Genomic DNA, 14,847 nt, shown 5'->3' on the forward strand with positions numbered 1-14,847 from the left:
GAATCACTGCCCTAGCAATCCACGGCAACTGATGTGAGACTGCAGTATTCTGGTCCAGCTGTTCCATCGTGTTCCTGTAAGTCAAGGACTCTTAGGACTTTTATCAACCCTTAAAACCTTATTACCGAAGCAAGGATTTTTGAATTTCAAAAGTCTGAAAAATTCTCGGTCAAGTGTTTAATTTCTAGATAGCTATTTAGACATTTTCTCCAACAGAAAGGTAAATTTTTCCCCTTGTGGTTTCACAGCTGACCACAAAAAGCCCAGGGTACTCACCTAGCTCACTGCTGGGTTAGCATCATTTTTACCACTTCCTGTTCCCAAATGGTGTTTTAAGTGAAATATATCCTTATATAATGATACATGCTTGAGTGAAAACCAACTCATATCCTCTATAGGGATGTGGTCTTCATGCTCCAAGAGTTGACTGAAAGAAGAAAGTCTATGGAAGACATGTGGAACCAATGCACTCATGTCAAATTATGACCTATTATAAAGACATACCTGCATGCTTCCCACATGCACATCAATGTCTCTTGCACACATTTTAAAAATAACTGTGATACAAAATTCTCTAAGTCTTTTCCTACCCACGAATACATGACATTTCCCCCCATTACAAATACCTTGTAAGTACATTTTAAAATTGAGATAATTAGGGGCACCTGGGTGACTCAGTTGGTGAAGTGTCTGCCTTTGGCTCAGGTCATAATCCCAGGGTCCTGGCATTGAGCCCTGTGTCAGGCTCCCTGCTGAGGGAGCTTCTCCTTCTACTCCTCCCCCCTACTTGTGAGCTCTCTCTCTAATAAATGAAATCTTAAAAAAATAAAAATTTAAAAACTTGATATAATAAACATATTAGTCTAATGTGTACAGCATAAATGATTTGGTACTTGTATATATTGTGGAATGAAGTTAACATCCACCACCACACACAGTTATACATTTTTTCTTGTGATGAGAACTTTTAAGATCTACTCTCTTAACTTTCAAGTATGCAGTACAATATTATTAATTATAATCATCATACTATTCATTACATCCCCAGGGCTTCTTTACTCTCTAACTGTAAGTTTGTACCCTTTGACCACCTTCATGCATTTTGCCCACCCCCCCACCTCTGACAAGCACTAATCTATTCTCTGAGAAGCACTAATCTGTACTGAAATCAGTGTTGTGGCAGAACTTCTTTTTATGGCTGAGTAACATTCCAGTGTGTGAGTGTGTGTTTCTTTATCCATTCTTCCACTGATAGACACTTAGCTTGTTTCCATGTCTGGGGTATTGTGAATAATGCTGTAATAAACATGGGAATGCTGGCATCTTTTTGAGTTAGCATTTTCATTTCTTTCAGTTAAATACCCAGAAGCAGAATTGCTAGGTTAAATGGTAGTTCTATTTTTAATTTTTTGAGAAATCTCCACACTGTTTCCTAAATTAAATTTCCTAAATTCAGATGATTCCTACTAAGGTATTCCATTCCACCAATTTACATCTCCACCAACAGGGCACGAGTATTCCTCACCACTTGTTATATCTTGTCCTTTTGAAGACAAGAAATCCAAACAGCTGTGAGGTGTTACATCCTAACAGGTGTGAGGTGTTATCTCACTGTGGTTTTGATTTGCATTTCTCTGGTGATTAGTGATATTAAAGCATCTTTTCATGTACCTGTTGGCCATCTGTACATCTTTGGAAAAATGTCTGTTTAGATTAGACCCTCTGCCCATTTTTTAATCCACTGTTTTCTTCTACTGAGTTGTAGGAGTTCTTTATATATTTCGGATATTAATTCCTTATCAGATGTATGATTTGCTAATATTTTCTCCCATTTGATAGGCTGCCTTTTCATTTTTGATGGATTTCTCCTTTACTGTGCAGAAGCTTTTTAGTTTGATATAGTCCCACTTGTTTATTTTTGCTTTTAGTGTCAAAGCCCAAATATCATTGCCAAGACCAATGTCAAGGAGCTTCGCTTACATTTTCTTCTAGTTTTGTGGTTTCAAGTCTATGTTCAAGTCTTTAATCCATTCTGAGTTGATTTTTATGAATGATGTAAGAAAGTAGTCCAGTTTTCCCAATACCATTTATTGAAGAGACTGTCCTTTCTGCATTACATATTCTTGCCTCCTCTGTCCAAAATTAATTGTCCATATATGTGTGGATTTATTTCTGGGCTCTCTGTTCCATTCATCTATGTATCTTTTTTTATGTCAATACCATACTCTTTTGATTATAGAGCTTTGTAATATAGTGTGAAATCAAGAACCACCTGTGTTCTTTCTCAATATTGTTTTGGCTGGTTCTTTGGTGGTTCCACACAAATATTAGGAATTAAATATTTCACAAAATATTTCATCAAGTTGATCTATGGTTAAAAATGTCAGTTTCCAGATAAAAGGCATTTTTCAAGAGAAATACTGTCTTTAAGGAACTTAACAAATAATATTCAAGTTGGAAATATTTCTACAGCACCTTAGTTTTTCTTCCCAAGTGACATTCAGTGATTATTTAATCTTATTTTCTCTCATGACTTGAACTGTTTGAAGATAGGTGATGAGAATGTCGGATTTCCTAAATTCAGATGATTCCTACTAAGAATGCCTAAACTGACAGGTGTCCCTGACTTCTTGTCCACATCCAATTTGCACCAAAGGGAAAAGAAATCCAGTCTGGAGGTTCCCAGACTGCTGTAGTGCCCAGACCCTAGCCTGTCCTTGCTGTACCTGCCGTATTTTATCCATAGTGCTTTTCTTACTCCTATGTTTCTGACCTCAGCTTAGCCAGATGACTGAAACTTCACTTTCTATTTGTTGCTTCTGCTTTACTCAGATCCACAAACCCGTACTTTAGATCTTAGCAAAGAATAATGGAAGGTACAACAACTGTGAAGTCAGATATGGATTAGAATTCTGGTTCCATCAACAGCTAAGAGATCTAGGCAAATCATCTAAGCCCTATGTGTGCTTCAGTATCCTGAGTTGTAACATTTGGATAACAGTATCTGCACAAAGGTGTGCTTGTGTGTTAGACAGGAAAATGTACTGGAAGTGCCTAACACGGTGCCTGACACACTGCAAGCCTTCACAAACAGTGGCTATGACTGTCACCACTACTATTACTACTCATGTTTTCTTACTCTAGTTTGGAATTGGCCTTGGCATTCTTTATCCTTGACTTGTATCCCAAGATTACCAATGCCAGAAAGATACAGAAAGAAAAGAACAAGCCCCTCTCTGACAAAGGAATCTATGAATTTGCGAATACTCCGACTGGAAAAGGAAGACAATCACTAATCACAAAGATTAAAGAGGAAACTCAGCAAGAATCAACTGGGTGTTGAGACAGACATGTTGACTTGAATAGAAAGCAAACGAAGTCTCAGTTGATATACAGAGGTACATAGAAATCTCTTACTGGCATTTAAAAAATCAAGTAAAACATAGCTTTTCAGTGGCAATCTAGTTTCCATGGGGAGTTATTTTTCCAGATACCATAAAATTAGTTTCCTATCTTAAGCTGCACATGCTAGATCACTAACATTTGTATTATTAAGTCTCTGGACTTAAAGTGCTTTCAATGTGAATTTTCCTCCTACTGTGCCCATCTGTTCTTTTCTTGTGGGCCCAGAGGAAGCCAAGACTTAATACTCAGTTCTTAGACTTTTTAAATAATATTTCATATAAGCATTTATATTCACTGAGGAAAATTATAAGTCTGTGTGCAGAAAGTTAACTCACATTTGATTTCCCTTTTCTCATTATCCAAGTGGTCATTATTTTTATGGAAGACTAAAAAGTCACCATATATATAAGAAGTAAAGCCAAGAAAAACAAATGACTATAACTTTAAAAGATAAGTTTGTCAGGGTGGTAAGCAATTTCGGATATCTGATACCACCACCAAGATACCTTATTTATTCATGTAATATCAGGTTAATGATTTATGATATCCAGTGTTCATGTAGACAGGGCCAGCTCAGAAGCGGGGGTGGGGGTGGGAATCAAGGCCACTGCCTCCTCATCAAGTTCGGCAGTGACCGCCTTCACAGGATGCATTTTACCCAGTGATGCTGCTCCTCCACCCATCTTGGCCGGGGCCATGGCAAGCTCCCTTTCCGTGACTACTTTCCCTGCCATGACATCAAGCTAGCAAGATTAAAGTTATCCATACCTGGGGTGCCTGGGTGGCGCAGTCGGTTAAGCGCCTGACTGTAGGTTTCAGCTCAGGTCATGATCCCAGGATTGTGAGATCAAGCCCCAAGTCAGGCTCCATGCTCAGCCTGGAGTCTGCTTAAGACACTCTCTCCCTCTGCCCCTTCCTTACCACCCCCCACCCACTCTCTCCCTCTCTAAAATAAATAATCTTTTTAAAAAATAAAAAAATAAAATTATCCATACCTAATCTAAGCTCTCCTCAAGTAGTGTCAATATCTGACTAAGAACAGATTCTTTTCTCCATTTCATTAAGGTGAGGGATCAGCTTATATATGTGGATCCACATATATACAGATATTAGACACAACATGGCTACTCATGAAACCCCTTAGAGGCAGAATTCTGGAGGAGGGTGTTACTTACTGGCAGGCTTACAGCAGACCAAAAGAAAACAAACCGAACTACCTCAGCAGCTGCAAGGCTGACACGTACTCCTCCGAATCCCGTATGTTCTTTTCCAAACAAGTGCAGTACAGCTCTCTGATCTGTAAGCAAAGAGCACACCTGTAAAGACCCAAACATGATGTACTGAACTGCACACCACTCGCCCCTATCTGTAAGCAAAGAGCACACCTGTAAAGACCCAAAAGTGATATACTGAACTGCACACTACTCACTTGGCAAAATCATCAATGACCAAGACAAAAAAATAAATTTTACTAAAAACAACCATTTTCTTTAGGTGACTACAGACTGGGCATACCATCACATAGGTCAGGCTTTATAAGAATAACATTTACGTAAAGCAAAATGAGACTATGTTGGGATTGGCTGATATCACTGATCACACTGCAATGAGAAAGTAATAAACATGATATGTGATTATTAAAAAGAATGCTTAATGGCAGAAATCACCTTTAAACAAATCATTCCTATGTATTTATATTTATTCTCTAAGCCTCTGAGTGAAGGATCCAAAGATTTAAGAATACAGAATTATTCCACTAACATCCACTCCACAGATGGTTCACAGGTTTACGGTATGACACAAAAGCCAGTGGGGCAAAATTTTGCAAGCACAGAAGTGCTGCCTCCCTTTTAGCTCTTGGTGTAATGCAAGGTTAACCATCAAGCATTCTCAAACAGATTCTTTTCTCTATTTCAATAAGGTGAGGGATCAGCTGCTCTCTCAGTATCCGTGACAGAAAAAGTTAAAATGCCTTAGGACAAATACGTCGCAGGGGAAGCAACACCACCAGGATTTATGTGGCTGTTTCTAGTTGTGGCCATGGGAACAAAAAATACTGTTTCAATTACCGGTAATATGTACAGCTGCAATGGATTTAGACTGTGCACTCAGTGCATGATTTGGATCCATTTAAAATTTTGATGCCTGAATGCTGCTGAAATCAAAGCAAGAAACTACTAATATTCTTCCAAATGAGGAAGTTTTGGTTACCTGTCGACCCAACGGGTACTTGGGAAGAGAAGAGGTGAACTGATGAAGACATCTCAAAACCAGGAAATAATTTGAATGGTAAACATGTAAGTTTTCTAGTAATGATTGTATTTCCTCCTAAAAATCACAGAATATATGATAAATATGTAAGTCAGTAATTAAAAGAATAAAATCTAGTTCATGAATATGTGTAATTTCTGGAAAACTGATGAGAGAAGACTCAGAATTACAAATTAACCCCCTCAATTTTGAGAATTAGTAATGCAAGCAAAATCCAGGATAAAGGCTGGGTATCTTTGATTTAGTACCAAGTCTGGTGGTACTAACACACCAAAATTAATTCTGTAGTTTCCTTCTATCTACAGCACTGCCATTATAACTAGGTTCCCAAAAATACAAGTGTGCAAAAATGCACCTTGATAGCTGCCTGCCTGCACCAGGCACCTGGTGTGTGCCACAGGGAGGCAGGCCCATTACCCTCTACCTTGCTGACATCAGAAGGGTGAGGAGGTCACCAGGGAGCGCAATACCAACATAATTAACAGTTGCTGAGGTCTATGCTTCTCTGAAAGTACTGGCAGAACTGTGTTTCAAAGGGAGGGAAGGAGGGAAGGAGGAAAGGAGGGAAGGAAGGAAAGGAAGGGAAGGGAGGGAAGGAAGGGAAGGGAGGGAAAGGAGGGAGGGAGGGAAGGGGGGGAGAAGGAGGAGGAGGAAACACAGAAAGAAACACCACAGGTGATTCTGGTAAATCCCTGCCTTTTGTTGAGAATTCCAATACTGGCTTTATTCAGTTTACCATTACGAAAAAATTAAAAAGAGAAATCTGAAGCCATTAAGATTTATAATTTAGACTCCAACAAGTATAATATGGGAGACAGTGTCTTAAAACAATGGGATGACTAATCTCACAAACCAGTTTCAAAAGGGTTTTTGGGGGTGGGTGGGTGGAATGGGGGTATTAGGTTTTCTAGAACCTTCTGAAATAGTTTAGAAATGACTTTAAAACACCACATTCTAGCAACATTCAAGTATTTTTCAGACCTCAAATACTTTTATAACTGCTTCATCCTGTAACATTTTCTTAAGAGGATTATGATCTGTGGCATGGTCTTCACATTTTTTTCTTCTCTAAAAAGGACTCAAATGAAGGACTTTAACTGCTGGGCTGGGTTTCTTACCCCAGTAATATCTTGCAGATACCCATTATTTTTAGCAGTCAAGCATGCAGAAAGTAACACCCAGATATCAATAAATTCAAGCAAACCCAACCGATATAAAGCAATAAATCTGATATATTTTCCTAAACTCTAACACACTTAGAAATCAATTCCTTCATCAGCGATCTATAGGTTATTATCTGAAAGCACAGGGCAAATGAAAGAAAAGCTTTTAGTATCAAAATGTTTTTCCTCCCAGTATTTGAGTTAGCTGGCAATTTCAAAAATCTAGGTTTCCTATCATACCAAAGGGTACTTTAACCACCACTGGGAAAGTACATTTTAATTCTAATTTTACGATAAGCTGTAGCATAGAGAGTGCATAAAGCCACTAATTGTTTGCTTTAATGTATGCCTAAAAAGCTTTTAAACAAAGAAAGTGTTCTGGAGAGAAAGGAATCTATGAATAATAATCATACCTCATGCTTCTTGCACTACCTATTAGTTTTGCTTTGTGGAGTAACTACATGCACAAATAAAGGGTGATGCAGTACAACTGAATTTACTCAGATGAGGAGAAAAAAAGAAACACGTTACACTTTGTACGCAATGCTGCACTCCAGGAACTATGCCTTGGGTAAGGGTGAGATGAGGATTATGGGCATGCTCTTCTCCCAGATGGTCTCGGGCCCTTTACGCTTCTATGTGATTATACCCCTGTGCCCAGTGCCTAGCGCTTAAAACACAGCATAGCAAACTATTTCATCTGATGCTCTCCTGAGGAAATGGAGTTCTGGTTCCAACACTTGGAAATAAAACCGGCCATGTTGGACTGCATGACAGAAGATCTGTTGTACCCTTCTAAGGGATTTTCAAGAGTTATTTCGATCATCCCACATTTTTGTCTTACGTGCTGACTTTGGAACCCTACACTCTACATTAAGAGATTTCACTGCTGTTTATATGTGTTCTTATCAGCTGTAGCAGGAAACATCACAAATGATTAGCTTTCTTCATGTAACCGGTTCTCTAAATTCTTTGTCAGTATTACTGAGATCTTTATCTGCAAATGTCTCTCTACCACCTGTCCAGGGCAACAATTCTTGATGTACTTTATGAATACTTTATAGGTTGTGATGCTGAGAAAATTCTCCACTCAATACATTACTGCAGCATCACACTATGCACATGTAAAAAACAAAGTCTGTTGAAAGAGTAACCCTCCTTTCCATTCATTAAATTTTTCCTCTGGCATCATTGCTATATACTGGTCATAGCTGCCACTGTTTCATTTCATGATTGTATTTAGGATGATTCTTCTCAACAGAGCTGCACTTGGCCTAGTAATATTATTTCCCAAAGAGATATGCTTTCTTGTATTCTTTTTTTTTTTTTAAAAAGATTTTATTTATTTATTTGAGAGAGAGAATGAGACAGAGAGAGAGAGAGAGCATGACAGGGAGGCGGGTCAGAGGGAGAAGCAGACTCCCTGCTGAGCAGGGAGCCCGATGCGGGACTCAATCCCGGGACTCCAGGATCATGACCTGAGCCGAAGGCAGCCGCCTAACCAACTGAGCCACCCAGGCGCCCAAGAGATATGCTTTCTTGTATTCTTGAAACACGAAGACCTTCCGGTCTTTCCTGATCTTTGACAAAGAGATGTGAACAGAACAGAAAGAACAAATAATCCAATACTCCTTGCTCCTCCTCAAACATCCAGGCACACTCCAACCTCAGGTCCTTTACACTTGCTGTTTCTTTGTTTGGAATTCCCTTCCTCCAGATTCCTGCATGGCAAGCTCTGTAACCTCCTTTAGTCTTTATTCAAAATTCACCTTCTCAAGTAAGATGAATTTAAAATGTCAATGTTGTCGGGGCACCTGGCTCTCAGTTGGTTAAGCCTCTGCCTTCTGCTCAGGTCATGATCCCAGGGTCCTGGGATCAAGCCCTGAGTCAGGCTCTCTGCTCAGCGGGGAGCCTGCTTCTCCTTCTCCCTCTGCCTGCCGCTCCATCTGCTTGTGCTCTCGCGCGCTCTCTCTCTCTCTCTCTCTGTCAAATAAATAAATAAATAAAATCTTAAAAAAAAAGTCAATGTTGTCTTGCTGGATGTGGGCCACATTTACTAATTTTTCAACAAAGACAAAAGTCTGAATTTGTAATGTAAAATGTCTCAATTTGTATATGTTGGCTTGGGTTTTTAAGAAAACACTAAGGACCTAAAAAACCACATTAGTATTAGGCTGTGGTTGCCAGTCAATGTATTACTATACATTTTATATGTATATTACAATATATTACTCTACACCCTTTTAAATCAGCCATCTCCAATCACATCAATCCTGTCTGCCATTCAGTCAAAATCATTCATGTATTATTGTTTACTAATATGACAAGGCCTCTGTTGTTACTGAGCTGGTTACTTCCTTTGAAGGGGAAACCAATGGCCATGTAAACTTAAATAGATACAGGTAAGGAAAATAAGACAGATAGAATTACATTTGCCATGATGCTCAGTTTTTGCAATTCTCTTCTAATTCCCACAGTATTTATCACTTTTGTGTCCAGATTTTAGGTATAGGGTAAAGAGCGACTCCAAGAAGATTTAAAGAATGTACGTAAAAATGGCTGTACATTTTTATAATTTGTTCCTTTCATTCAATTCACTGATACTAAACACTGGCAAAACAGACATTGGATTTTAGGAATAAGAGGTTATCAGCTGTCCAAGAACACAGCATTTTCTCCATCATCCTTTTGCTAGAACTAAGCATTATTTTTCTCATCAGAGAAATTTTGGCTGACAGTGTTTGGTTCTCAGTGTCTTATCATGTGATGGCTACCTACCAGAGTGCCAAACCACAGCTCTCCCCCAGCTCTAGTGCGGCATTGAGTGCTCGACCTCTCATCTGCCTCAGCCTTCTGTTCTCCCTGTTCAGTAGCACCTGATGAAGGCTTTGGATTTGAGCTGCCACTTCCCACCGCACTACTGGGCTAATGGCTCACGCATCTGATCACAAGAAGTAGTCTGTTTTGGAATCATATTCTTCCTTTCTTCTCTTTGCCTTTTATTATTTTTTTCTAATAGATTTTTCCCTCCTCCTGTCCTTAGGTCAGTCAAAAGAAACCAGAATGAAGAGGTGGAGGCAAAAGTGAAAGGCAGGTTTCCATCAAACTTGTGACCTAACTCTGTGCCTTTTGATCATGAATCACCACAAAAAGCATACTAAATGGTGAAAAGAAATCCTTGCTCTACCACTAACTTGCTCTGTGACCTTAGATAGTTTACTTCCTCTCTCGGCTGCAGTTCTTCATCTGTAAAATAAGCATACTGAATCAGGTTATCTTTCTAATAGGAATATATTACAATTCTAAGGAGTCTGAGACTTACTTTCTACTCTCAACCAATTTAAAATCTAGCTGGGTACATAGGGAATAGAGACATAAAATATTAACGAGTCAGAATAATAAAACTTCAACTGTCACCGGCAAGGGATTGAATCTAGTTTTCTACATAGCATAAAGTTGAACTCTTTAAGGGTTGAAACCAAACCAAATAGCTTTAGGGAAGATTTGACAAACTGATTTTCTTATGTGAAATACATGGAATTAGTCATGTATTAAATATACCGAGCATAATGTAACTTCTTGACAAGACAGGATCAACACCAAGAGCACATCATTACTGATAAATAGAGGGTGTGGTTGGTGTAGACAGCACAGGATTAAAATGGACCTACTCCTAGCTATGGCATTGGGACTTGCTTTTTTTTTTTTTTAAAGATTTTTATTGATTTGTCAGAGAGAGCACAAGCAGGGGGAGCAGCAGAGGGAGAGGGAGAAGCAGGCTCCTCACTGAGCAAGGAGCCCGATATGGGACTCGATCCCAGGACCCTGGGATCATAACCTGAGCCAAAGGCAGACGCTTAACGACTGAGCCACCCAGGCGTCCCTGGACTTGCTTTTTTTAAAGAAATCTTTTGAAAGTAAAGTGTGTGTGTGTGTGTGTGTGTGTGTGTGTGTATGTGTCTATGTAAATGATACTGGCAAATATACATATTCGTATAACATACCCAACTAGATCTATTTGGTGGGGAGAAGGGGGATGTTTCCCGTTCCAGCTTTAATGTGAGCAATAGCATGCAGAGCTGCATGACACCTGGCTGCCGGACTATAAAGGGCAAAGCCGCCTCGTACCAAGTTGTTTTCTAAGCCTCCTGTACCTTAACTTCACCGTTAACTTGCTACGGTATTTGAAAAGCCCATTTCTCATTTCTAAAACACTAATACAGAACCTCAGGCACCTTCTCATCAACTTAATACTAATTCTTCAATGAAGTGTCACAGAAAATGTGTGGGCTTTGATGTCAGGTCTGGGTATTAAGGCCAGATCTTCCAACTGCTAATTGTGACACTTGAGGTAGGCAAGTTACTTAATCATTTTGTGACTCTCTTCATCTACACAAAGGGATAAAAACATCTGTCATATGTGGTGGCTGGGACTCAAAATGAAACAATGCATAAAAACTATCTACTAATTGGGAAAAGCTGTTAATATTCTATTCCCCCAAAACATTTTTTCACGGAAAGAAAAAGAATTTCTCACTATTCAAAAAAATTTCCAGTATTTCAAGGCCTCATGTTTTTAATTACCAAATAATTATGCAAATGTGATATGAGGCCACAATCTTCTTCAAAGCTCTCCTTAATATAGGACTTGAAACAAAATTTCAGACACAAGTGATAATAAGAATATCTCTGTAATTATGAAGAATTTGAAAGTTCTCTTTAAGGCACTTTGACAGCTTAATTTCTCATGAACTATTATTTCTTAAGTTAAAGGTTTAAATTTAAAAAACACCTTGATTACTAGAGCAACACTATGAGGCAAAAACATGGTAAAAATATATCCAGTAACTGCTCCTGGTACTTCACCTAAAACCCATAGTAATAATTTACCTATTTTCAATTAAACATATGCACTAAAGGAGAATTTTAATGAGGAATCTAAATAATTTAACTAGTCAGAAAAAAATTATTACTAATCTGTTTAATGAGCAAGTAAATAAAATCATAGCATTTTAGAGCCAAAAGAAACTTTAAAGATTATCTGGTTAAACTTCTACCACAGGATTTGAAAGCTACTGAGTCATCAGAAGTTTGCATTAATGGGAGCCTGTGCAAGCCTATTTGGCTTAAATGCAGAAAAATGTGTTAACTGTCAGAATACACTTTTTGGCCACTGTACCCAGCTGCACTGTACAATCATTCATGAGACAGACTACTTAGAAATGAAAGAACACACAGTCTTTAGTCTTTTATCAGCTACATATGGCCTTCTAATGTCATGCCTTTGTTGAACTTCCTAGTGAAACTTCTACAAATGTTTTATGGTTTAGTCAGCTGAATTTTTTAAATTTTAAATTAAAAAAATTAAAACCCATGAAGTTTATGAAATACAAAGCTGACAGGGCGCCTGGGTGGCTCAGTTGGTTAAGCGACTGCCTTCAGCTCAGGTCATGGTCCTGGAGTCCCGGGATCGAGTCCCACATCGGGCTCCCTGCTCAGCAGGGAGTCTGCTTCTCCCTCTGACCCTCTTCCCTCTCATGCTTCCTATCTCTCATTCTCTCTCTCTCTCAAATAAATAAATAAAATCTTTAAAAAAAAAAAAAGAAATACAAAGCTGACATATATTTTAAAAGCTGTAACTATGAAACTGAGTGTCCATATTTCTAAAGGAGTTAGGGTGTTTTTTTTTTTTAACTTCTTGACTCCAGTCAGAGGATAATTGAGATGAGTCATTTAAGTAAGTGAGAATTTAGATTAGTTCTAAATTTAAGAAAACAAGGGAAGGGAAGCAATAAACATTTCCTTCTAGGGAATCAGTCCAGTTCAAGTGGTTCTCAAAGATGGTCTTCAGACCAGCAGCATCAGCATTACCTGGGACCTTGCTAGAAACGCAAATTCTTGGGGCCCACCTTTGAGCTACAAAAGCAGAAACTCTGGGGATGGAGGCCAGAAATCAGTGTTTTAACAAGCCCTCCATGTGATTCTGATACATGCTAAAGTTTGAGAGCAACTGCTTTAGTTCATCAGGATGGAGAGCAAAGTAGATTTTCCGGGCTGAAAGAATCTAGATATAAAGAGTATAAATTTCTCTAGAGTATACTTTTGAGGTCTAGGTCTTCAGAATCTCAGTGTAGAAAATGGGTACAAAGTGAAAAATTTAACAGTAGGCATGTCTATATAACTATATAATCTATAAAACCATGTAACACAAGAGTATTATATATAATATGTATAATACACAATATGCAATATATAAAACTATGTGTACTGATCTTAATTTTTATCATAGTGAAAAGTAATAACAGTATTTATGATTTACATTTATAAACATTTTATTGTGTATTTGTTTTTAACTCACTCTCATTTGCTGAACAGACTTTGATTATCACTAACCCTATGAAGAAATCACACTAGGAATTACTGCCCATAGCCTTAAATAGGATGAGTGATTTTTCTAAGATACACCTGGCTAATGAGTAGCTGGAATTGAAATCCAAGATTCCTGAGGTCAAAATCAGAATCTTCCCCTGTATCATGTAGTACCATATTATTATCATGTGGAGTTTTTTCTGATTTCTTTTACTGTGGAAAAATACATATAAAAATTGATAATGGGGGCACCTGAGTGGCTCAGTTGGTTAAGCTTCCGCCTTCAGCTCATGATCCCAGGATCCTGGGATCTAGCCCCAGGTTGTGCTCCCTCCTCAGTGGAGAGTCTGCTTCTCCCTCTCTCTTAGCCCCTCCCCCTGACTTGTGCTCTCTCATTCCCATTTCAAATAAATCTTAAAAAAAAAGATGATGTTTTAAAATAAACTATAAAAAGAGAAAAAGCATTACAAGAATAAAATATACAAAGATACTTTCACTCTGTTGATTTCAGACACATTAATTATTTTCATAGATTTCTTCTGTCCTTTGAATTTAGCAGGTAACCTGCACATAACTTCCTTAGGGTAAGGGTACAAATCCTTGTGCCCCTTCATATTTCTATGTAAATCTCAAGAAAATATGCCTTTAACAAAGTATGCAATCCTAAAATGAATACAGCAAAGATAATAAGAACAGAGCTAAGTGCACTAGGAACAAGTACAGTATAAATAAATGCTCAGAAAATATATGAAAAGTTATTGAGAAGCACAGATAAATGTCAAGCTATTTCTACAACAGACCAACCTAGAGATTCTCTCCCTTTTATCATCTCAATGGTTAAAGGTACTCTTTAAAAATCTATTCCTGGCTTCTGAAAATATACTCTCGCAGGAAATGCACTGGGCAACTAGCTGACTCAGCAGAGCGCTAATCCATCTAATCTTAAAATTCAGTAAAACATGCACACATCCCTTTCCACTGGTTCTTAAAGTTCCTCTCTTCCAAAACAACCTGCATTAGGATTTGAAAACTTCTTATTCTGCTCTAAAAAGATTACAGAGATTATTGAAGTAATTATTAAGCCCAGTCTAGAACTGATTTTATAATATGGCCCAATGTGGATTCTGCATTAGAAATAATGTTTAACAAAAGCCAATGTCCAGTGTCATATTGTATGTCAATTATATCTCAATTATAAAAAAGCCATTCTTAATATTTTTTGAGAATTTACAAAAAGATGGTAAATTAGTATTCAGAGCTATACAGCACACATGCCCTCTAGGAACCAACATTCTTTCATTCAAAATTTGAAAATAGTATGTATCAGCAAAACCTACACATAGCACTAGGGCTACTTCAATCTCAATTTTATTACAATTTTCTACAACTTTTTCCTCAAAAAAGGCATGAATAGTATGAAAACAAGTATGACACTATGCATTTCTAGTTGTCCATCCTTAAGGGACCTGCTAAGTAAAATGAAACTATATTCATTCCATAGAGTACTATACCACTCTCAATGCTGATATGGAATGATTTCCAAGATTAAGTGCAAAACAAAACAAGGTGCAGAATAGCTTATATACTTATCTTCTGTTAAGATAGGGAAGGGAACTCCTACAGTATGTAAAATTACTTG

General features: G+C 38.0%; 1 protein-coding gene across 4 annotated transcripts in view; it reads right to left on the reverse strand.

The window, feature by feature from the left end:
• ORC3 (origin recognition complex subunit 3) overlaps window positions 1-14,847 on the reverse strand; it is a 59,729-nt gene that overhangs the window by 18,763 nt on the left and 26,119 nt on the right. For 3 of the 4 annotated variants that reach the window (XM_027601094.1, XM_027601098.1, XM_027601096.1), the window contains 2 exons: window positions 5,617-5,733; window positions 4,623-4,702 (listed from right to left, as the gene is read on the reverse strand). In XM_027601094.1, coding sequence (XP_027456895.1) covers window positions 4,623-4,702; window positions 5,617-5,733 — 197 coding nt within the window. The remainder of the gene's footprint in view (window positions 1-4,622; window positions 4,703-5,616; window positions 5,734-14,847) is intronic. The other variant, XM_027601097.1, reaches the window with a different exon arrangement.

Source organism: Zalophus californianus, chromosome 7, assembly GCF_009762305.2.
Source record: "Zalophus californianus isolate mZalCal1 chromosome 7, mZalCal1.pri.v2, whole genome shotgun sequence".
Taxonomy (NCBI): Eukaryota; Metazoa; Chordata; class Mammalia; order Carnivora; family Otariidae; genus Zalophus; species Zalophus californianus.